General features: G+C 44.5%; 1 protein-coding gene across 1 annotated transcript in view; it reads left to right on the plus strand.

Moving 5' to 3' along the window:
- Positions 1-2,501: 2,501 nt before the first annotated feature.
- arid3c (AT rich interactive domain 3C (BRIGHT-like)) overlaps positions 2,502-24,764 on the plus strand; it is a 50,969-nt gene continuing 28,706 nt past the window's right edge. The window contains exons 1-2 of the mRNA XM_062562258.1: positions 2,502-2,744; positions 3,093-3,734. Coding sequence (XP_062418242.1) covers positions 2,622-2,744; positions 3,093-3,734 — 765 coding nt within the window. The 5' untranslated portion in view covers positions 2,502-2,621. The remainder of the gene's footprint in view (positions 2,745-3,092; positions 3,735-24,764) is intronic.

Consider the following 24,764-nt stretch of genomic DNA (forward strand, 5'->3'; position numbering starts at 1 on the left):
GGTGTGATTCTTCTCATTGTGATCATTCTCACTAGAAGTCATCAAACAGAAGCGCAGCTCGGGTTAATGTTGGAAAACCCTTTTAAAATGAAGCTGAAACGCCAGCTTTGAGGTGAAGGAACTGTGCTGACAACGCGGATGATAATTGATTGGCTTCAGCCAAATGACATATCCAACATCACAGTAAGCCTTAATTGTAGGGTCACTGAGGCAAATGGCAGCCAATTGTAGGTTACAAAGAAATGATGTTTACACTGCAGCGCAGACATAGACTCTAGAGAGCGTGATAGTTATTCACTTAAAACAACATTTTTGAAAGTGAATATGTGATTTAAAGCTAGTTTGCTTTTGGTTTACCAAAACAGCAGTGGAAAGTCATTGAAGTGCCATGACAAAGAATACAGCGGAATAAAGTGGAGTAACAACCCAAATGAGGAAAGTTAAAGAACAAAAATAAATAAATGGGTGAATATAAAGTGAAATTAGAATAGAATAAATAAATGCTGATCTATGAAGACAAATGATTGATACAAGAATAATTACAGTACAAGCATTTTCAATATTTTCATATTTATTTGTGCATTTATTGTTGTGTATATTTATTTACATAGTTCATCCTTTTGGTTTTCTCCTAATTGATTTGACTTCATTACTTATTGTCTTGTGGTCCCTCTGGAGTCTTGAAACGCAGAGACACGCCCATTTTACAACAGGACACGCCCCCTGAGAAAACTCCTGGGATTCACACACACACACATTTTGGCTCAGACCATAGTGTTTACCGAAACCGTGTAGTTTGAATGTGAATCACCACCAGGGGCCTGTTCCCCCATCCTTTAGGCCCCTGATGAAACGCTGCCCCTTTTTGCTCCATTCATTTTTTCATTCATTGGGTTGTATCAGCTCCCCTTATTAAGGAGCTGAGCAGCAGTGTATCAGACATGTCTCATGGGAGGGGCCTGACAGCAGCACAGCTGGCTGCACTGTCGCTGCCGTTGTCTTTCTCCGGTGCTGCAACAGTTGCCGCGTGACACCAACTCAGCGACAGGTGTCCTTTTTCCTCTCCATCTGTGAGCATAGATGAGATGTAACGCGAGGCTTCCCTCTGCCCTCCGAGGTCAAAATAGACACGTGGAAATAAGGGTGAAAGGTCCCAGTGGGGTCGGCAGGCATTCCAACACCAAATATGTCAATCATCAGAAAATGAGCCGTGCGGTTTCATGCAGCGGTGGCGTTACCTTGTTGGTGTAGGCGGGTGTAGCCGAGGACTGGGGTCAATGTTTGCCATTTCTCATGTAGGACGAATCACAAACTGACCGTTCATCATCTCAAATCGTCATGCAGATTTAAATCTAATATTACAGGAATACACGGAGGCAAAGGGAAGTCAGTCTATTCTAAAACAGAGCAATGAAAAGAAAGAGGAAAATCAGTGACGCATCTCTATGATCAATAATTAACCTACTTATGTACTCCTATATCCGCTGGTCACTCACTGAAAATGCATTCGGCCATAAAGGATCAAAGAGCATTTTAAGTCCATTGATCTGTTGCAATGAATTTGCTTAAAGCCAACAACCACCACTGACAGTAGCTTATCATCACTACATGACACATTATAACAGTGAAATGATGCATTATACAAAGATTAGAATATACTACAAGGGAATTCCAATACACTGCAAAACAAATGTCAGCGTGTGAAGAGAAACACAATAGTGAAATGCGTCATAATGTACGAATATTGTTAATCAAGTACAATGAGTGCTTATGACTGTACATATACAGTGTTCGCTTATGTAATATGTTTATAATGCATTGGGTGTCACTGATGTCTTTAAGAACTTCAAAAAAAATAAACATGTACATGTACAAATAAAAATTGTACCATGTTTATTACTGGACAAATGAGTTCTTACAGAAAGCAATATTAGATGATTCCATCGACATTTACATTTGTAAATATAATTTCCTGAACATGTCATGAAAGGTGGGAACATTGCGAGTCACAAACATAAGACTTGCACTCAAGCATCTTGAGTAAGATTCTAAAGCATCATTAAAAGCGCTTTATTTGGTGGTTTATTTCATACGGGACAGACATTAGTAAAAATATGCTCCAGAGTTTGCCAAAACGCTATTTTTAATCTCCCAAGAGGCAGATATTACAAATAAAATCTAAAAACAGGAGATAAGATTAAAAAGGTTTTTCAATATTTTACAATAACATAAAAAAAATAGTTTAAAAAAAAACTGTTACAAAACAGAGGCTTTCGAAGTAAACACACAAAGAAAAACATGAAGTACCTCAATTTTCATTTTGATATTATTTATAAAAGGTATTATTATTATCACTGATAACTCGGAGGGAGCAAACGAACAGCGTCTCCTCGCGCTGTACTTCTCCGTATAGACGTGTCGTTAGCAGATGGGGGGGGCTGATCTCTGCCTCCAGAGGTCATTCTCACTACAGTTGCCACTTGTTGCCAAAGCAGCGCGGGGGCTCCACCATTCAACACCCAAAAACAAAAGAGGAGAGAAAACAAAAAAAGAACGAAGAAATACAGCAACACATTTTGAAGCGACTTTCCTCCGCCGACCACCGAGCCCTACATGTCCGGATGTTGAATGCGGATTGTTACCTGAAGGACGACTCGCGTGATCCGGCTGACAGATCGTTTGTGCGCATCTTGACGGACAGAAGCATGGTTGATAACGCGAGTATAGCAACTAAATCTGCTTTGGTAAGCCTCCGCTGGATTGCTTTTTTTTAAAAACTTAACTTCCCTATGTCAATGTTGTTCATTTTATTTGACGCCTTCTCTGCAATTTACTCTGTAAACTTTGTATTTTGACAGTTTTAACCCGCGTTTTAGACATTTTAGTGCAAGTTTGTGTCATGTTAGCTTGTCGGCTAAATTGGCAAAAGTCTTGAATGATCTCACCGTACTATGTGTAGTGATGCTAGTTGGAAAAGCTTATGTTTAATCTTAATTTAAAGAAAGTGCCGGTAATAATCATTACCCGACCATCCTCTCCGCTCATCCCCCCCCACCACCACCACCACAACCCCACCCCACGCCACCCCGCAGCAAGGCTCGTTCTCGTCCGCCGGCAGCCTTCCCCTCCAGGCTCCCTCCGCCTCCTCTCACGGCCCGTTCCCCGGTGCTCTGTCCCACCAGCAGCCCGCCGGCGGCGGCATGAAACTCGAGGCCGTCATGGAGAACCTGCAGCGGCAACAGGCTGCGCGGCTTGCCCTGGAGGAGAAGCTCCGTCAGGCGGAGACGGAGAAAGACCTCCGCTCCATGGTGGAGTCCCAGATACACCAGCAGGCGCTGGCTTTCCGCCACTACCAGGCGGCGATGCGCGGCGCCCTGGCCGCCGGGGTTGCCAACAACGTGTCCCCCGGAGCGACGCTCCAGCGCGCCGAGGAGGACGGGACCTCCTCCAGAGCGGGCAGCGACGGCAGGGAGCGGGACGAGGAGGGGGACGACATGGACGAGCAGGAGGTCATGGACGAAGACGAGGAGGGCGAAGACGACGTCGGGTTGAACCACCACTACGACGACCGGCACCCGTCGCTCCACGGGGCCGGTCTGCCCGCGAAGGGCGTCCCGATGCATCTCATGGCCCGCGTCCCGGCGGCCTTCATCCCGGCCCGGCGCGCGGAGTCCCCCTCAGCGCACGCTCAGCCCCCGCACCACGACTGGACCTACGAGGAGCAGTTCAAACAGGTAAGACAACACCTATGGCTCCCCGTGGAAACCCCCCCAAAAATGCCATTTTTTGGAGAGGGTCAACTTTTTGCTTTTTCGTTGTTTTGACTCCGTGGTTGCAAACTGGATATTGTTGCAGTGTGGGGTACTTTCGGGGGGGGGGTCGGCAGTGTCCAGTGTCAGTGGACGTACAACTAATGTGTGTGCAGAAATGGAAAGCTTTTAACCAGGTTCACAACGGAGATGTTGCTGGAAAAAAAAGTTTTGAAAATGGGCTGAAACTTTTATTTTTTGTCCTTATGAGGCCGTATAAAGTATAACATGCCTCTAGCAGCAAGTCATTGCTCAATGTTTAGGTTGTGAACATTCAAAGCAGAGGATCTGGATCCAAGTCCATTCATTAACAAGCTTTATTTGAGGCATTACTAACATTAGTATTATTATGGACTAAAAGCACATCTATCCAGCTAAACCAAGATTAAAAACACATTTCTGGTTGCCAGCTTGTTGTTAAAGGCTGGCAACATTACAGTTACGAATGTAAAAATACGCTCATATATTTATGAATGGATTTAGCTTTTTAACCCCTAATATTGATCAGTCCGGGACATCATGTGTTCTCTGAAAAGTTGTTAGCTTATGTCTAAATAGCGTGAGGGACTCATATGTTGATCGAGCGTTATTCACCCTGAACCTTATTCTTATTCTATATATTCTATACGTTAATGACAGCATGCTGTGAGATCCATACGCTCTGTGGATGTCATCTCTTATTTATGACAGATCATTTGCAGACGTACCCAAATGCAATGCGTACATTAGCGACTGCATTAGCACCGCACATTAAAGCAACCCGATGCATGCAGATGCAATTTCAATTGTGTGTGTGCGTGTGTGTCTGTGTGTGTGTGTGTGTGTGGGGGGGGGTCCGGTAGCCTCGACAGGCGGCCCCTTATGTTTGTTTATCAATTAATCTATAGAACAGACATTATTTCAGACTCGGTGTCCGGGTGGAACAATAATAAAAACAAAATCCGTACAGAAGAAAACAGTTTATGTCCTATCAGGTCCTCTTCCTGTTCTTTTGGCTAAAAGCTTCAGCCGATGGATTGAAGTCTGAAGTATTTTTTATTAAGACAAGTTGCCAGTACATGCAACGTCAGGGCCGCACGCTTAAAAGATTCCCCAGGATGTGCAGTTATTGTGGGGGGGGGAGGGGAGGGGGGCGGCATTTGTGTGTAATGGTCACGGGGACAATAAAAGGATGCTTATGGCTGCTCGGCAGACAGAGTGGAGCCGGCATGCTAAGCATGCTCAGAGCTGCAAAACAAAACCACATTTGAGGGCAGTAAATGCATCTTTAGAAAATAGGAACAAGATGTGGGCTAAATATAAAAAAGGACCTCAGCGGGGCCGAGGACTTTTTAATCTTATCTGGACCGAGTGGTGTTTACAGCGGCTCCTAAATAACTTTGGTAGAGTTCACGGGAGGGGGACGGCATATATATATATAACAATGTATATTTGTATCTAGATATACACATATGTATATGAATGTCACCGCTTTACAAAGCTTTCAAAGACACTTTTAATATGGTAGAATGTTTAATAAAAAACATTATACTTTAATTCAGATGGAGAGAAGAATTCAGTGTTCAAATGACATGTTTCTTTGTCGTCTTTGTAGTAATGATACCTAGTGATGAACATATACATAGTAATGATACCTAGTGATGAACATATACATAGTAGTGGTACCTAGTGATGAACATATACATAGTAATGGTACCTAGTGATGAACATATACATAGTAATGATACCTAGTGATGAACATATACATAGTAGTGGTACCTAGTGATGAACATATACATAGTAATGGTACCTAGTGATGAACATATACATAGTAATGATACCTAGTGATGAACATATACATAGTAGTGGTACCTAGTGATGAACATATACATAGTAATGGTACCTAGTGATGAACATATACATAGTAATGATACCTAGTGATGAACATATACATAGTAATGGTACCTAGTGATGAACATATACATAGTAATGATACCTAGTGATGAACATATACATAGTAATGGTACCTAGTGATGAACATATACATAGTAATGGTACCTAGTGATGAACATATACATAGTAATGATACCTAGTGATGAACATATACATAGTAATGATACCTAGTGATGAACATATACATAGTAATGGTACCTAGTGATGAACATATACATAGTAATGATACCTAGTGATGAACATATACATAGTAATGGTACCTAGTGATGAACATATACATAGTAATGATACCTAGTGATGAACATATACATAGTAATGGTACCTAGTGATGAACATATACATAGTAATGATACCTAGTGATGAACATATACATAGTAATGGTACCTAGTGATGAACATATACATATGAGGAGGGCGAATACACACGGGGGAACACAAAGAGATCAGAGTGAAACACATTGAAAAGACTTTCCTGGCGGTGACAGAAAAAGATGCTGAGCGACCCGATGCAGAGAGGGAGAGGGAGAGAGAGAGAGAGAGAAGCTGCTGCTGCGTAAAGTTCTGTCAGTGGCTCAGGAAGCGCAGGGAACTGGATCTGATGGTGTTCTGGCCTGGCTCACACCCAAAAAATGCTGGGATCTCCCCGTCTGGCGCGTGTGTATGTTTGTGTGTGTCTGGGAGTCGGCTTGGTGCCAAAGTATTACGAAACAGAATCGTGAGCTGTTACACACTCAGCCCGGCTTCCTCCCTTACACACACACACACACACACTGTTTGACAGCGGCGCTGGCACGGATACGAGCGCCTGAAGGCATCGGCATCCACGGACGACGTAGTAAACTGGAAGAGTTTTCTGTGGTACGACCGGCACAAAGAAAACTACCCTCACCTGCATAAGAACATTACGTTTGAAGGCCACAGCAGAACATAGTTTGGATCGCGTTCAGGGTCGGCAAGGTTGCCACGACAACCAGTGCTGACGCTGGTGGATCAGTTCCTTTCAGAAGTGTGACTGTGACAGAAACTCACAGCAGGGTGTGGGCTTAGTTTGGTCTTGTAAAACCTGCAAGAAGTGCAGAGGGGTTCAGATTGAATGAAATGTTACGTCGCTGAATGGACGAATACGGGACAAACCAGCCTGATAAAAGCAGCGGCAAAGATTCTTTTTGTGGTCGCCCACACCGTCTGTCGGCCTTCTCTTCAGAAGGAGACGATTGACAAGTGACCTCTCCAGTTTCCAGCTGGGAGAAACCGGCTCAAGAAGTCTCCCACAGGTGGAGTTACCTGAATGAGAGTGGAACTTTCCACAATGTTCTTTCTTTATCAGAGACTGCACGGCTGGTAGCGTTTGGCCCACTACAAATGTTTATCTACCAGATCAATCACTACACCGAAAATGGGTATTTTGGGAGGTCTTCTTTCCACTAGTATGAAAGAAGACGTGATGTGGAAGCAACATAACCCCACAAGTGACGGGTGCATTATAAGCCGCCGCGCTCGTGGCCCGTGGCGCCACGTCCCGAGGGGGGGCTGGAATCCAAACCGGCTCCAAAGCGTCTTCTCGTGGCTCACAGCCGAGCGCGCTCTGAAGCAGCACAAGTGACGTCTCCCCGAGCCAATCGTGTAATGCAATGAACATGTTGCCGTATGGGGCCACTCCTCGCCGTGGATTGCACCTCTTGCGGCTTGTTTTTTCAACAACTATAGAAAAGCGGTAGGAGGGAGCTCCAGCTGTACCGGTGTACAATTTCACCCCCACCCCCCGCCACTCAAATCACCCACACGGCAGAAGCATTCACATGTCACAGGGTATGCGAGTAGGTATTTAAAGGCACATTTACTCCTAAATAAATAACACAGCTACTGAATGTGTGACAGAAGCCAATTTGAATTACAAAATGTCCTCTTATGTCCCTCTGTATTAATGAACCTGATTAATACGCTGAGCTTGATCATTCTTTGCATTAAATAATTGGTTGTTAACACTTAACAAATGTAATTTATATAGGTATTAGCATGCAGCAAGATATTAATAAAAGCCACTTGGTGCCATCACAGCACTGATTATACACATAAGTAATGAAGTACTCTTCTCATTTCCCTTCTGGCATCTTCTTCCCAACATCTCTGTCTCCTCTGCCCTCAGCACGCGTCTGTGAGGGGAGATCCCAACAGATCACAGATCAGAATTGTCCAGTCAGTTTAAAAAAAGTCAAAGTCAAATGAAAAAAAAAAATATATATATATATATTTCTCTGCGGCCCGGTGGCCTTAGACGTACACACTGTGAGCAAGTTGTATTTCCATAAAATCAATCTCCCAGCTGCAGCGCTTTCAATCTTTTCACCTTTCACACCTCTCAACGAACTAATTGTGTTCCCTCGTCCTGTCCTGGAGGACGGGGACTTTGGGCGACCCGTGGCGTGTCGAGGACGAGCTTCTATTTGTGAAGACAGGACTTTCACGTCACCCAGAACGCTCCCATTTCTAAATGTGCAATGCTTTGGTTCTCTGCTTGTGCCGTCTCTGTTTTGCAGTCGTGTATCAAAGGGCCAGTCTTGAAAAACAATCACCCCCCCCCCCACCCCCACCCTTTGACAACCCCTCGCACCACCCACTTTAATGTGCCCATAAAACCCGATCAGGGAGAGCAGCTTTGAAAGTCTCCTGTGTCAACATTCTGTCAGAGACGTGGGCACCCCTTGTCAGGTCTCCCAAAGCTCCCAGATTTTTCATATATTTATCAGGCCGTAAACCCCCCCCGTCCCCCCCCCCCCCCCCCCGTCCCCCGTCCTCCGGCCTCCCACCCAGGATCTTTGGCTCCACATATGCATCCAACAGCTGTAGCTCGCTTTAAAAAGAAAAAAAAAGCTCCATCACTGGAAATGCTTTTATAGCATTCCTTAGGGTTATATGGTGGCCACTGGGATCGGGGGGGGGGGTTGTACGTTGGGGAAGAAGTGTCCATTGCTTGGGTCAGCGTAGCTGGCATGGCAGGGTCTCTGTAAGGCCCGGTGCTAGGACCAGGTGCAGAGGAAAGGCTACACACCTTCTAGTAAGAAATTGCGGCCGGTGATTAAAGAGGTTTTTTTTCAGGACAGCTTGTTACGGACCGGAGGGAGAAGACAGGAAACAGCGTGCAGAATTTATTCATTGATCATCGAGCGTGTCATTTGTTTTCAGTGAAAGAAAAATAAAAACAAATTGTTTTAATGATCACAATTGAGTTGTTTCCAGTCACACTTTTTCTTTTAAGGCATCTCGAAACGTTAATTCTGAGTCAAGGAAACTTGCAAAAAGGGCTGGCATCAGAGGGACGTTTAATCCCCCGCTGCCCTCCCTCCTCACACACGCACACACATGCACACACACGCACACACACTTACTGGAGCTGTGAACGTGCAGGAATGACCTTTTTCATTCTGTACTCTGAAAAGTGGGCTTTACGTCTGTGAGTCATTGAGACACACTTGTTTTCACGGCGAATGTCTCTTCTTTTCTTTTCATTAAAACAAAGACAGGGTTGGCCTACTCAACTCCCCCCCCCCCCACCAACGTCAATGTGGGTGTTACTTTTTAATCGCAGCAGCCTGGAATTTCTGCAGCTGCTTGCAAAAGCCCCCCCCCCCTCCCACCCCGCCCTCCGCTCTGTTTACGAGCCTCAACCACTGGGCAAACATTGCCTCACCCGCCGCCGTCTCTGACTGGATTTTCCATCCTGCCATTGTTGGGGAGGCCCTCAAGAATCGCCATGGCGACCCGTTATCTCGTGATTGGATGCGTGTGCACACCAGCTCAGGGATCGGCGCGGCGTTGCGGAAGGATTGATGCATTGGTGGGGGGGGGGGGGGGGGGCGTCACGTCCGAGAGGCCTTTAAGGGTCGACTTATTGGGTTATTGGTAGAGGAGACGACACAACCACGTAGAGGAGGGGGGGGGGGGCAGGAATCTATGTGATTAAGAGCCTTCGAAGGGAAACTGGTACAGAGTACACAAACAAGATCTGTTTAAAAGAATATGCAGATTTAGGTGAGGCGCTGCTCGTTTGCATCAGCTAGCACTTGTTTGATGTAACACCAGGTTACATTTCAAATTGACGTCATACATTTAAAACAAACTTCTAAATACATTTTTTGCATTCTTAGTCGATCACCAGGTTACCGTCAGACTATATAGATGTTGTACAGGTCAGCAGGTAACTTCCATTCTTTACTGCCACTTCCTTGGTAATTTCCAGGCTTTGGCAGCACAGCTTCATTCCTTCTTCCCAAATCAAGATCTCAGGGGCCCAGATTTATGTTTTTTTTTGTGCATTAGGAAAGTCAGGTTGTATGAACATATTACACCTCGGTTCAGTTGATCTACAATTGACATGAAGGAATTGGTCGTGTTAATAGCCCTGACCACATTATCCCCGAGAATCTCAAGAGTCCCTCAATTCTGTTTGTGCTTGCGGGTGTCTGAAGAACCATAAGGAGCAAACAACATCAACATTATGAACAGAGCGGTTTGCTCTGTGGGGCCTAGCACTAAATTTAGACCCTGGTTCCCTTGGTCAAGGTTGCTGTTGTCCCAAAATGGCTCCTGTGTCACTCCTACACAGTGCAGCCTTAAATCGTCAGTCTACACTACGTAGTTACGCACTTTGGATGTCAGGAGAACTAATTCAAAAAAGTTGTATTAAATACGTGTTGAAGTTTTAAGCTTCTCCACAGTGAGTTCCAGTCACTTTATAATTCATTGAAAATTGAAAACCCTCAAAGGAGCCCTCAAAACCTTCCAACTGTCATTATACAAAAAACAAAAAGTCCCAGAATAAGTGACTCAATGTTTGGTTGGTACTGCTGTGAAACCAATTAGTGCACATCAAGAATATTTCCCATTCTGCATTTTTGTTTCCCCTAAAGACTGAACGTAAGACCTGCCACAACGTGCACACAGACACCCCCCCCCCCCCCCCCCCCCTCCACAGATAACAAACCCAGGGCAGAAAATCCACTGATTCTTCAATATACGCAACCTTCAGCCTCATCTGCATCCTCTATAGTGGCCCGTTCAGCATTTTTCTCTCTACAATATATGTAATCAAAAGCCGGCGAGTCGATGGCCGGAGATCTGCATGTGCCACCCAGCGCTAACGAGATTGAGCAATCATTGATAGCCAAGTGCCGAGCGAGCAGATTAGATTGCCGCCGTAAAAGTCTGTGTTTTGTGTATCAAGGTCTCAGCGGTGGGCCGAGGCCACGGATCGATTCTGGTGTTATCAGCCAGCCGTTTGAGGCCTCCACATCCACCCCGAATCAGCTCCTTTCAGCTCAAAATCTCCGGCCTCTTATAAATGGTGTGCTGAAGGCCCCCACGTACCACGGCACATTCACTGCGTCTGGGGAGAAAGTCAGTAGCTCCTAGGTTCTGTTATGCGATAAGTGGGGGGGTGACCAGGCAGAGCGCTGTCAGCATCCTGTGCGAAATCAAATGTCAACGTTGACCAGCTTAACTTAAATAACCTGACAAACATACTAAGATAAGGATATTTTCCTGAACCTAACCGATGTCATCTTCTTGCGTTCTTGATTCAATTCACGCCGTCTACTAACACGTCTTTAACCACGACCCCAAACAAACGTGTTTGCAGGGAGCTTCATTTTCGATGTTACACAGTTCCAACATCCTATAGAATAATTGAAATACACCTATAAGTCAAAGTGTGGAAATTAATGTAAATATTCAAAAGAAGAACCAATGACCAACCACCTCTTGTGTAAATTATAATATGTATATAACTACATATACAAATATAAACAATGTGTGAAGTATGTATAGATGCCTATATAATGATTCATATATGGCAGTGATGATATGTTCACTTTCTGGAGTTTACTTTCCAGATTGTAAATTGAATGAATATTTTGCCCCGAATTGCTATTTAGATCCTCTTGAGGATTTAATAAGGTTTCAGTTTCACTTGTACATCATCAGACCTTATTTATGTTCACCCTTTTTACTTTTTGCACGTCAAAGAAAGCCCTCGTGTCCATCGGCACCGTCACCCCTCTGAGGGCCGCCGCTCTCCGACTCGTAAATACCATCGAGGTCGAACTGATTTACAACTGGAAAGCTCACACGGTACCAACCATTGACGTCACCTGACACCAAGCCTCCATTTCTTTCTTTAACTTTTTTTACACATTTCACTACAACTTCAAATGAGTTTTTTTTCCTCTATTATGGCCGGGCTCGCTCCCAGAGAGTTTACAAAGCTGGTTAATGAAAATCACTTTTTAGTTCAAAGGATGGGCAGGGGATGCAGGAGGTGATTCAAACCCCGGAGTGGGGGGGGGGGGGCGACTGACTTAAATGCACACACCGGCTCCATCTGTTGTAGCCCTGTCATGGATGAATGTGCTGGTGCAGGTGTGTGTATTTGTATTCTCACGCATGATGCATGCCATTACATTCCTAGTGAAGCCTGAAGGGCCCCCCCCCTGCTCGGTATCAGCGCTCGCGTGTCAGATAGCGCGGGCAGACGTGCGCGCGCTTGTTTCGGCGCCCTGGTCTCGGTGTCTTTCGTCAGACTGAGGGTAATCCGGACCCGTCGGGGTCGGATCGCTGCAACGTGAGTTAATTAACCTCTCTGTTAATCCGCTCTCCGTGGGGGGGGAGCCCATGATGCGCTGTGACACGAGCATCTCGCCGAGTAAATGTGAGAAGAGTAAGGCGGAGGAACAAGGAGGCCCACTTTGTAAAGGTTGTGTTGGTCTTCTGCTCCATTCAACAGGATGCCTCCTTTACATGTTCTTTGCGTGCCACACTCCAAAGAGATTTTTGCACACATTTTGTATTTTAGTACGCGTCCATGGCGTTCGTAGTTTGTAGTGTGTATCTCCCCCCTTTTCATTGGTCCGGTGTCAAAGCCTCATGGGAGCAGTTTTTAAATGTTTTCCCCTTTCAGTGGCTTTAATAGTTACCCATCAATCAGAATGTATCATTTTTGCGGTCAAGTCAACTATTAATAGCAGTTGTTAAGTTACAGAAAGAACCAGGATTTTCCAAGAGTCAAAGTCCCTGTAGAGCACCGCCACTGCGTTGAAAGAAGTACATAAAACGTTTTTTTCAACAATCAATAACCAGTTTCCCGCTACAATGCCAGATAAAAAATATAGACCATATAGGCCAATATTGGTGAAAAATAAAATAAAAAAACGAGGGCCAGGCTGGGATATAGCAAAAATCTGAGATTATCAGATATTTATATATTGCTGTCAAAATGAATCACAAATAATTCATTTTAATTCTCATTGGTGGGATTTGGGTGATCACTTTCAGAATCTCTGTTTCTTTAATTAATCAAATAGTTCCTGATTTATTTATTCAAGTTTGAATTTAACATTTTAACATTTTGAAAACAAAGTGGTTAGTAGTCAATGGAGGACCAGTGTCATTAAGGTAAGCTGTTATTGTTGGGAGGGAAAGAAAGCAAACTGGAATCAATCACTGGAGAGAAACAAGAATGCAGAATTTTTAAATAGTTTGTTCATCGTCTTGAGCGTTGAATAGACACTAGGGCTGGGCCGAATAGACACGAGGGCTGCCAAGGTTCATGGAGACCGGTCCAACCGGTATCCATGAACAAGCCCTGATAGACTCCTATCGTTTGCGGGCGTAAAGGGCGTTGCACAAGGAATTTAAAAACAATTCTATTCTTGGAATGGTGTTAACTGGGGGGGGGGGGGGGGGGGGCGATTGGAGTAAATACAAAACACGTCGTCCTAAAACACACATCAATACATAGAACTATACACAATTGACACTAGTACACATTTCACACATTACACCGTATACTACATGCGCAAAGTCTGCAACTTCTCTCAGAGCAACAGATTTTGCGGGGCTTGCTAAAAAAAGATTCTAATGCCCTATTATAAGGGAAGGCCTCAGGAGGTGGTCCATTGATGGAGTCTCCCGGAACGTGAAGTTCCTTGCTTGCTTGCGAGGCTGATCTCTGCTTGCGCTCGAAGGTGCTTTCTACGCGCTCGCTGCTGTTCTTTTTGACAGTAAGGGGGCAGAGCCAGTCACCATTGGTTGATTCACGTGCGCGCATCAACCTGATCTGCGCTCTCAAATTTTGACAGTGATTTGCCGCCATAGTGTGTGTGTGTGTATGTGAGACACGTGAGTGACAGAGAGCAGGGAAAGGAAATGCAGTGCGTGATTTAAATAGCGGTAAAAAATATATATATATATATATATACACCAAACACACCGGTGTTGAACACAGATTAGTCTATGTGTGGGAAACACTGACGTAAAGTGACCCTTCAATTTATGATCTACATTTATCACGTACATTTACCTGACACCCACCGTGGTTGACTCTCCTGTCGCCTCCACTATCACAAAGATTTAACCAAGTGTTTCCTTTAAAATGGCTCCGGTCAGACAGAGGTGGTTCGGCTGGCGTGCAGGAAGCCGGGAGATTCAAGTGGCCGTGGCGGTTCACAGCCCCCACCCTCTCCATCCGTAATCATTATCTCCTCCACACACACGGACCTGCTATCTCAGGTCTGTGTGTGTCGTCCCCCCCTTACCCATTTGGCTGGGAGTGACATCAGCCTAACAATAGCTGCCTGGTCATGTTTGCCTTCCTCTCGCACCACTGCAGCCCAATGGAAAGACAATACCCTTTCGGAGTGATAGGGAAGTGTGAGGTGACACTCTACTGAGAGAGCTTCCCCAGAAAGTCCACTAATCAAGTAAAGCCATAAAGTGCAGGCTGGAGTGTAGGGTCAAATTACAGGGTCGCTGAGGAAAAGGGTTTCTCTACAGTACCGCATGACATTTTAATGACAAAAAACGTGTATGACAAGCACATGTTCTTGAGCGATGTCAAAGTGATTCAAGCTTTTACAGCACCAGCAGCAAACGGCACACAGACACAGTTTGACTTGTCTCGATTAGCCGATAAACGCAGCATTTTAGCAGCTAAAGGGACCTATTGCTCTTAGGAGCTGGTGGAGACCCAAAATAGAGCGTAAAGCAAATATTGGTCTTGCGTTCATCAGGCAGATATAAATACACCTGCTAATATAAATGAATGTCACTCTACTTTGTGTGTAAACAAGGGAATGATTGCTATCACATTCAATGCACATTCTTTACCACTGAATCAGGAACTTGGGTATCAGCTAAAAGGTTATTAACTATTAGCTCACCAAAAAAATGGGGGCAAGTCTGGACAAAGAAGGGCTAAAACAACATTGTATAAGGTACATACATTTGAAGACATCCTGTTGAAGTTCTAGCTATCATCACGCAGCACTCATTTTTGCTGAGAAGAGGTTCATAATGTAATGCAATGTTACCACCGATAGCGTTAGCTGTTAGCGGCGTTATTGAATCAAGCAGAACTCTGCTGTCTGCGGCCCTGGCAAAGGCTAGCATTAACTATCTCTACTGCTCATTTCAGCACAGCTGAAATCTGACATTTGGTTTTGGGATTTGACTGAAAGCTCTGCAAGTAACTGCAATTTCTAGTTAACATGCAAAAATGTATAATCAACTGGTTAGGGCTTTTTAGGATAAGCTCTCCCCTGCTTTAAGCAAAGCTAAAGAAATAGTTTACAATTGAAATGATTTTGCAATGTCATCCGTTAAGATGGAGGAAGCATCTTTCGTGGGCTGGTCCTAGTGTTGGGGAAGCAAAGCAAATTCACAGGGAAATCAGTAAAAGCTCATTTGCATGAACCGTGAGACGTTTGTGCAGGAGACTTCCTGCCAGCCAGTCTATAAATATAGACTATGAAGAAGAGCAAACCTGAATCGGTTTGATAGAGTTCAAGCTCTGATTCCAAGCTAGCTACTGAGGGTATCCTGAACGTATTTCTATGATGGTGACATTGAATAAAGACCAAATCGGCTTCACGGGAACAGTGTTGTTCGTTTTCAATGAATTGTTGAACATTTTTTGAGACCTGACTGGATGGTCAGGTCCCTAAATACCACAATGTGACACCCAAGAACAAATGAAATATGGTGCCAATGGCAGAGGACAATCATGATCGTCAATTAGTACAATACATTTAATATGGTCTCCCCAAAGCCACCTGTCATTATACCGCGCTGATCATGCTAAATAGAATTCATTTTTTGTACTAAATAAGATCAAATATATTTTTGTTATTACTCCCTGTTTCCCTATTTTGTCATAATTTACCTTTGGTCCTGTTTAGCAGATGGATATATTTTCGCGTTTGCAATGATGCCACTATTGCATAAACTGTGACACATTGCATTTAAGCATGATAAGAAATTTGACGGGGCAGAATATTTATATAGAGATGCTCTTGAAAATAATTGAAATCGAGCTCTAGTCGCACCATGACAACAGCTATTTTATTCCAAATAATGTCTGGAATAACTCATCTTACCTCTCTTGTGTGTACAAAGTACAATTATGTTTGTGTGAGAGCGTGAGACAAAGTGTATGTGTGTATAATATATATGTGTGTATATAAATGTCCAAGTCGGAGAATAAAAGTCGACTCCTGTTTGAGAACAGCTGTGACGAACAAAGCCCGGGTGGAAATGAGATGTGACGGACGCTGAGGAATTGTGTTAACGGGAGCTGGTGGTCAATTACCTGCACCGTCTATCAGGCGGTGAGGGGACGGAGATGTTGGAACACGTTCTTCACGGGAGGAATACAGGGCTTCTTGTGAGCTGAAAGCTCGTAATGAGTGACATGAAGCTTTAATTTACTTGGTCCGCCAGTCAATGGTGTCAGAATGTCAGTCAATAGTCGACCTTCACTGGCACAAACGAACCATTGGTTGAGTTCATCTCTTTCCGTCCAAACAACGGCATTCTCAGCTCAGTGTGCTCAATAACGGCCTCCTGTCATAATGGCATCGCAGAGACTAGACCTTCTAAGAGGATTGATTCATTCCTTCAGAAGCGTTTGACTCAAAGCTTTTTGCTCCAAACAACTTTTCTTAAATATAATGGACGTAGCAAAGTCCCTTTCTCGTTCAACAATAGCATAGTTCATCAGTTTCTTGTGTTGACTTAAGGTTCAGACCAAAAGCATCCGTGGAATGTGTGCCTGCCTGTATTGTGTGCCCTGCCGGAGGACATTGTATTGTTTTGCAATTGAGTCCCTCTGGTTGGCTCCTCCTCAGACTCCATTCAAACGCAGTGTCACCTTCAGATCCAAAACATTTATACAATGGACAGAAAAATAGCCAGTTGAATCAAATGTTGTATTTCCACCAGATCTTCCCTTGTCACATTGTGAAAATCTTCACATTTGATTCTCCTTATGTTGCATTTACATGCAATCAGGCAGACGGCAAGCCAAATAACATGAGTGGACATGGGCAACGGTGTGCCATCTAAAATGAAAGCTTTTTAAAACTTTTTTGCGGAGAGTGCTTCTTTTTTATATTTTATGAACAACAAAGCAAGTGACCACGAATCGTGAATAGAATAATCCTTTTAGCACATATCATGGAATTTTCCATCTCAGACAAGTTCTCACCTAATGCTAAATGCAAAATGTTTGTACATAAACTCCCTTTGCAATTTTCCTCATTTTCTCTACAGAAGTTTAGCGCCTGATAGAAACGTCACCAACTGGCCCGTTGGCTCGCGTCAAATCCTCTTGAATATCATGGGCCCAAAGGGACTTTACCCAGACATAGAACCAGGGTGTCAGTTCGGCTGGTGCGAGGGCAAGGGAGGACTCAGATGCAGAGTGATGAGAAAATAAAAGGACTTTAATTGTCGAACTCACAAAATCAAAATCGCTCCAACCAAAAAAGGGGAGGAAGGAGGAGAAAACAAAACAGACAAAAACAGGGACCTGGAAACATGAAACATGAAACATGAAACAGACTTGACTTGACTTGACTTACTTGAACACTGACATGTAGACAATGACGCGACAAAGGACAACTGGCACACAGGGCTTAAATACACAAGGGAGGTGCAGGTGATTGGACACAGGTGGAAACACTCAGGCAATCACGGGACAAGGCAGGAAGTGAAGTTACCCAGGAACACAAGAGACATGAAAACTATAAAATAAGACATAGAGCAGAACCAAACCGTGACACAGGGTGCATGCAGCGTTAAATCGGTCCGAATGATTCGGACATCTTTTCAGTGAAGTTGCCGGCATGCGTGAAAAGGGGCTTCAGTTTTGTGTTTTTTGGGTGGAGGTGGTTGTTATTTAGGATTCTGGAAATGCCTTCAGAACAGAGTGGCCCAGATGTATCGGTCAGCATTGACTCAAATGTTTGGCCTGTGCATGCCATGCAGGCACGATGACATTACACATGTCTTTCTGTGTGTCCCTTTTGTTTATGCGGAGGCCTCGGAGGAATTCCACAGCATATGGGCACATGGGGAATTTGCTTCTTTGTCCAGACTTGCCCCAAACGCCCCCCCCCCCCCCCCCCCCCCCCCGTACAAACACTTAGTGGCTGGACGAGAGGTGGACGGCCCCATGGAAGGAAGAAAAGGCGGCGCGAAATCATGGACACCCATGATTAATACCACATAAAAACACTTCCCATGACACTTTAATTGTGACAGAGAGAAACCGAGGCAGAAGCGCTGGTCTTTGTTCACGGGGTCAAGGAAAGCAATCAGTAAATTCAAGCCGAAGTGTGTCTGAAATCAATATAAACCCGATGTAATTCCTATTGTGCTTATGGACTCCTTCGGGGTAAAAAAAAAAAAAGCGGGAGAAAAAAAGTAAAGGAAGCAGTTGGTACATCCCGTCTTTGTTTCCTCCTGCCGAGATTGCTTGAGAAAACACATTTGTACAAACAGAGGAAGAGGGGAGCTCTAATTTATGGGAGCTCGGCGGGGGGGGGGCCATGGGGAAATAAACGGGTCGCTTTGATTCGCCCACCACCAGGGAAACCGACTCTTATTAATAATGTGCCGAGTAAATCAGGTTGATATCTCTCAAGCGGGCAGCATTCACGGCCGTACACGGTTTTCACCTAAACATGTCCAAAAAAGAAAAGAAAGTCATACCTTATTTGTTTGTCTCACCAGTTTGACCTCCTCCCCACAAATGTCTCATGGCATTGTAAGAAATGGACGTGGAAAGGATTATTCAGTGCTGCTCGCATTGGGAATGAAAAATCAATATTGACCTTGTTGGGGGGAAAAAAGTCAAAGGAGACCTATATAATTTGTGAGGCAGTCAGCAGCTGGAGGGACGGGTGGGGCAGGGGTGGTGGCCTTGTTTTGTTGCAGTGAAGTGCCCCCCCCCCCCCACGTGATGGAGTGAGGAAGGATGCTGAGAAGTTTTCAGCAAGCCATCACAAATACTCGGTAAAAACCCATAGGACAGGCGAGGTGACGCCGCCGACGTCACACGGACCATTAATGGTTCAATTGTTTAGATGGCGCAGAAATAACTGTCCCGTCACACTCACGCTCTCTGTCCCAGCAAGGAATTACCTTTGTTATTTCGTCCCGGAATAAAAGGTAATCAGTTGTTTACTCATTAATGGACACATTTATCTAATCAAAGTAAAAACAAACACATACACATTTTGCATTTAGCACTCGGTGAACGTCAGTGTCGCCAAGACCCGGTTACCATAACAACAACAGCTCATTAAGAATGAGTAAGAATCAGGATTATGTATGACTTTTAGAGCTATGACATTTTGAAGACAATACACATGAATGGGGTAAATAAAAAATGTGACATTTGATTTCAGTAGTTAAACCTTTTTGCATTAGAAAACATTGCCTTTGCTTGTAGTTTGGAGAGTTGGTCACAAGAATGTCCTGTGACATTTAGCATGAGCTCGCTGACACTGTGACCTACTTACGAGGCCCCCTCTGCCCACCGTTTAGCGCTCCTGCATACCTTAGTTGGTCAGAGATCACGGAGGAGGGGGGGGGGGGATCAGCATCAGATTAAAACAAGATTATAGATGGAGCACATGCAGCCGAACCTGCCTACATACAGGGCACGTGGGACACGCCACAACATGGTCTGCAGAGGGGCTCGGTCTCCAGTGTGAGTGAAGAACGGAGGCTGCAGAGCGGGACCAGTGTGCATGACGTTTAGATTGTTGTTAATTTGGTTATTATCGCCTCATTCAAGCGAAATACCAATTATTGGCTAATGACAAGTACCGATCCAATACGAGAGGGTCTTTGATTAACAAGCTGGAGGCATTTTTGGTTGTAAGCCAGCATCCAGCCCGGCTTCAACTATCCAATAAAAACTACAATCAATTGAACAAAGCTGTAGTAAATAAATATCGTTCCTGTACAATCAGTGTAAAAGTATAAAAGTAGATTACTAAAACCATTAGCCAGTGCATTGAGTCACGATGTTGCCAATATTTGATATCACCACTGGTTCATCCCTGGTTTATTTTAAATTAAATGATTTAATTTAATAAATGCTTGTAATTTGAGCATTAACCTTCATTGTGTTCTATTTCAGTACTATATACTAATAGTACAGAATAAATACCACTTAATGATGATGACAGTGCACTAGTGCATCATGTCCTCGTACAGCGTTTCATTTGCTGATTATATCTTACTAAATCACCTTTGGTCTGTTTTACCCAAGATCTCCAATAACAATAACAATTTCAGTCTTAATAAATTCTGTCCCTACAGGAAACTACTTCATTAGGTTTCCATGGGAATCTCGTTAGCCCAATTTACTACTTTGTATGAAGAAATCACGAGAAAATAGAAACTAAATTAAGAGGAAATGACTTGCCTGCAAATGAAAGGGTTAATCTCTGCGCACAAAGGCCCCTTGTTGTTGTTTCCAACCCTTTTCCATTCGCGCCCTGGGACAATGTGTCCAAGCGGCTCCAATCTGCACGCCGGCATTAATGAGCATACTGCATCCTACTCAAAATGTGGTTTGATGAACCAGCATGTGAGATGTTAATGGTGTTCCTCCTGATCTGGTGGACCGAACCACCAGACCACGCGACGGCAATGCGAGCCCAGCCTATTGATTGGCAGGAAAGAAGACATTTATTCCAATGCACGGCTGTCGCCGTCCCATGCAGAACGCCGCATCTCCATTTCCCCTCCTCGATGCGCCGCCGCAGCAGCTCTTCTGCTGGTGAGATTTTAATTGGATCAGCATAACCTAATTACTCGAATAGATGGACGTGAATCAGGCCATAAATCAAGTGACACAGAACAAGAAGCTACAGGGCAGGAAGTCGCCGGGGCACCAAACAACTTAATCCGCATTACAGAAGAAAAATAACACCACATATATATATATACATATACAGTATACATACACACACACATACGTCACGGTTTTACGTAGCTCATGGAAAACCCAAGTTCATGGAGAAGTATGAGAAGGAAGGTAAGTGGACATGAGTAAGAGGGGTGGGGGGATGGGACAATTTGAGCAGGGGAGGATGGGGGGGGGGATGTGTGAGGGGGTTGGGGGTGGGGGGGGGGGGGGGGGGGGCTTGGAATGGTGAATTTATGGCTCAAAGTGCCACATCATCACACAGGGCTGGTATTTCCTGCCAGGGCTCCAGGCAGCTCGGGCCAGTGTGTAAGCAGATGGCCAAAGATACTGCAACATAGCACAAACACATGTGTCCCGCCCCCCAACTGAAGCCAAACAGAATGAAGTATAAAAATATCTTCAGTCATCTTTTTGAACTGGGGTGGGGAACCAGTTCGTATAACACTCGGAATGGAAGAAATAAACCCCACTTGGCCACTGGCCTCCAGTAGGTAGGTCAGCAGCACGGACTTATCCCTTTTCTCTCTGTTCCCGTCTCACCATTTTGGTCGTTGGCATCTTGTTATTCTTTGCAATCAGGAGTGACACGAGAGGGCGGAGCTAAGTACAACCGAAATCTTAGCCAACCTTTTAGAGGGGGGGGGGGAAATGTGTTACAATCAATATTCACCAACTGAAAACACTGAAAGGGTTAAGCTTGTAAGACGAGAACATGGACAATGCTTAGACAGCCACCTGTCAATCACAGTAATCCCGCCCTAAAGGTTGTATGGTTTATTTGAATGGACCATACTTTACTAAATGGTCATCATGTTTTATTAAAGGAGACTTGAAATTAGAGATTGAGATCATACACGTCATGTTTATAATATTCACTGAGGTAATATATTTTCATAGACTTCTATATAATCTTTCTTCTGTTTAAAAGCTAAAAAGTGCCCCCCCCCCATTCAAAAATGCAAATAAGACATTACCTGATGGTAACTTTTGGTGAATTTAGGAGAAATCTACAGACACAGACTCACAAAATAGTTAGAAAAGATGTTTTGGGTGTTTTCTTGACACAAGTCTGAAAGAAGATGTTTTTCCGGCGTGTCTCTCGTTTAACATGAACATGAAATCTGTTTGTTGCCGAATCGCGCAAAATTCTAAATGTGGACGGACATCACTGTCCCACAATGCAACGTGCTCCAGAAATGGAGGGTGTATGTTAGAAGTTGTGCCGGTTGAGATGACAGCTCAGTAAAGAAAAGGACTAAAGAGAGATCTTCTAGGCTCCAATCCCCCCCCCTTCCCCCCTCCCTTCCTCTTTCTGCGTGGTGGGGGGACAGTTTCCAACACAAATTAATTTAGCTGTTTGCAGCATGGCAGCAGTGAGCTCATGAAACTAGATTTGAAACACACACGTGCTCATAACTGGTCATGAAATTAGGTGTTCTTTCAAATGAGTTAGAAGTTTGTAACACTGTGACTTAAAATGCATTGTATCATAAGTTTAAAGAAACTGTAACGCTGCTGGAGGTGAAAAACCCTCCACATCGTTGCCTTATATCAAGTGCTGTCGTTGGGTTTCACACATGTTCCCTCACTTACTCAAAGTCTGATGTAATATTTCATCATCAGAGGCAAGCTGACGACCCGATCCAGTTACATCGGCGTAATAAGATCAGACTTGAGTGTTTGCTCACGTCAGTTGTGCAGCAGCACATGGATACACACAAGTGCAGGTAGTTTTTAGCGTAAAGTGGGATAATTGCTGCGACATTCCTGGTGCGAAAAGCCTCACAGAGCGCCTCATAAAGCAGAGCCCAAAGTGTGCTTTAGTGGCCCACGAGGCACTACGCGTCGCAACTGAAGCTGAAGGGGAACCTCGAGCGACACGGTTGGTTGTGGGAAACGCAGCACGGTCAGTCGTCTGTACTGCTCATCCATAGATGGTGGCGGGAGGGGGGGGGGGGGGGGGGGGTGTGTGCGAGAGACAGGGGACACCCTGGACTGTCTAGAGACGTTGGCTGACACAGAGTCGAGCAACCATCCACTGTCACATTCACAACACCCACATGCAATTCAGAGTCACCAATCAACCCAACTCGCGCGGCGTGTCTGTGGACTGTGGGAGGAAGGGAGAACATGCCGACCCCACACAGAACGGTGCTGGGACCTTCCTGCTGCTGACCACCACACCAGCATGCTGCCCCGCCGAGCCATATGGCTATAGTTCAGAAATGAGTCGAATCACAATTGCATTGTGGTTTTAACGTTCTTGGAAAAGATACAAACATGGAAAAAAACACAAATAACAAAGGCAGTTTTTCTCAAGATAATGATAGTGTGGAAACAATCCATGAATTACGAATGAAGTCCCGTAGTATGTCAAAGGTAAAACTATATAAAAGCGTGGCACCATAAATGTTAAATGAAATGCTTAGCCGGGCCTCAGGAGGCCATATCGGGTTCCACAAGGATCAGCTGGCCGGCCGACCAGGCTCAGTGAAGCAACGGGGTGGGGGGGCCTCCTATGTACTCACCGGGGGGGGGATGTTTGTTGCCTGCCCTGTAAAAAAAACAAAACAACGGTTTCATGGGAATGGCAGCCATTTGGAGCTGCCTTGTCAGGCCCTATAAAAGGCCAGCACACACAGGGAAGAGCTGTTTATTCGGCAAAGCCTCCCCGTTTCTACCGCTAAGGTTAATGAGACGTGCACGCACACACACACACACACACACACAACAGCCTGAGTCCACATCCTCCTGCTGCAGAAAGGAGGGGGGAGGCTTCTCACCAGTCTTTATCTGGGAGAGGCTAAGCCTTTACTTTACCCTCAGCTAGTTATGTGTGTTTGCCTATATTGACCAGAGATTCTTTGTGTGTTTGAGTGTGTCTGTGTCTGTGTGTGTGTGTGTGTTTACTGCATTCTTCTACAGTTCAAATTACAGCACACGCGAGTTGATACACAGTAGTCAACTTCAAGGAAAAGGGTTGTCGGTTGCATCGTTTGTCTTGTCAAATAAATATAGCAATCAAACCCCATAAGTAAGTAAGAGTAATGTGTACATGCAGATATCGGTGGCAGTGCAGTTGCTCGGATCGCACAAAAAAATAGTGCCAACAAGTGGGATCTTACACTAACCCTTCTCACTGCTCTAATCACCTTTTTTACACTTGAGCTTGACATCTGATGTTACATTTTTGATATTTTGATGTTGTCCGTTCCAGCTTTTTCCAAAGGCAATGTAAGCAGTGTAAGCATGTCACTCACTTGTTTAATTGTCATTTAGTCAAAATTGTTGTTGTCTCTATGTATTTAAAAAGCAAAATTGTTAACATGAGTTCGTTGTATGAATCTATTTTTAATCAAATTTAGAGTTGATAAGACCATATGGCCGAATTTAAGGCGGGATTACTGTGATTGGCAGGTCACTGAGGCTACTAGAAACATCGTCTTTACGTAATTTCGTCGCTTCCTAATCATCTGCAAAAAAACATTTCAGATGTTATCTACCAGTTTGTGCTCACGCCTTGTTACCTTTACCTTGGATTCTTGAAGACAATGGAGTTTTTTGTAGTCTCCAACTGAAGGGAACTAGAGGGTTGAATAACTCAGATATTTGTTGGAACAGTTGATCCAGGTTTGTCTGGATTCCATAGATGCGAGCGAGGCTGATTTTAATGTGATAAATCAAAATGGCAGATCGAGAGAGTAAAAGCTCTGTGAAGCGCTCATCGGCAGAATTCTGGCCTGAGGA

Source organism: Pungitius pungitius, chromosome 5, assembly GCF_949316345.1.
Source record: "Pungitius pungitius chromosome 5, fPunPun2.1, whole genome shotgun sequence".
In the NCBI taxonomy this organism is placed as follows: domain Eukaryota; kingdom Metazoa; phylum Chordata; class Actinopteri; order Perciformes; family Gasterosteidae; genus Pungitius; species Pungitius pungitius.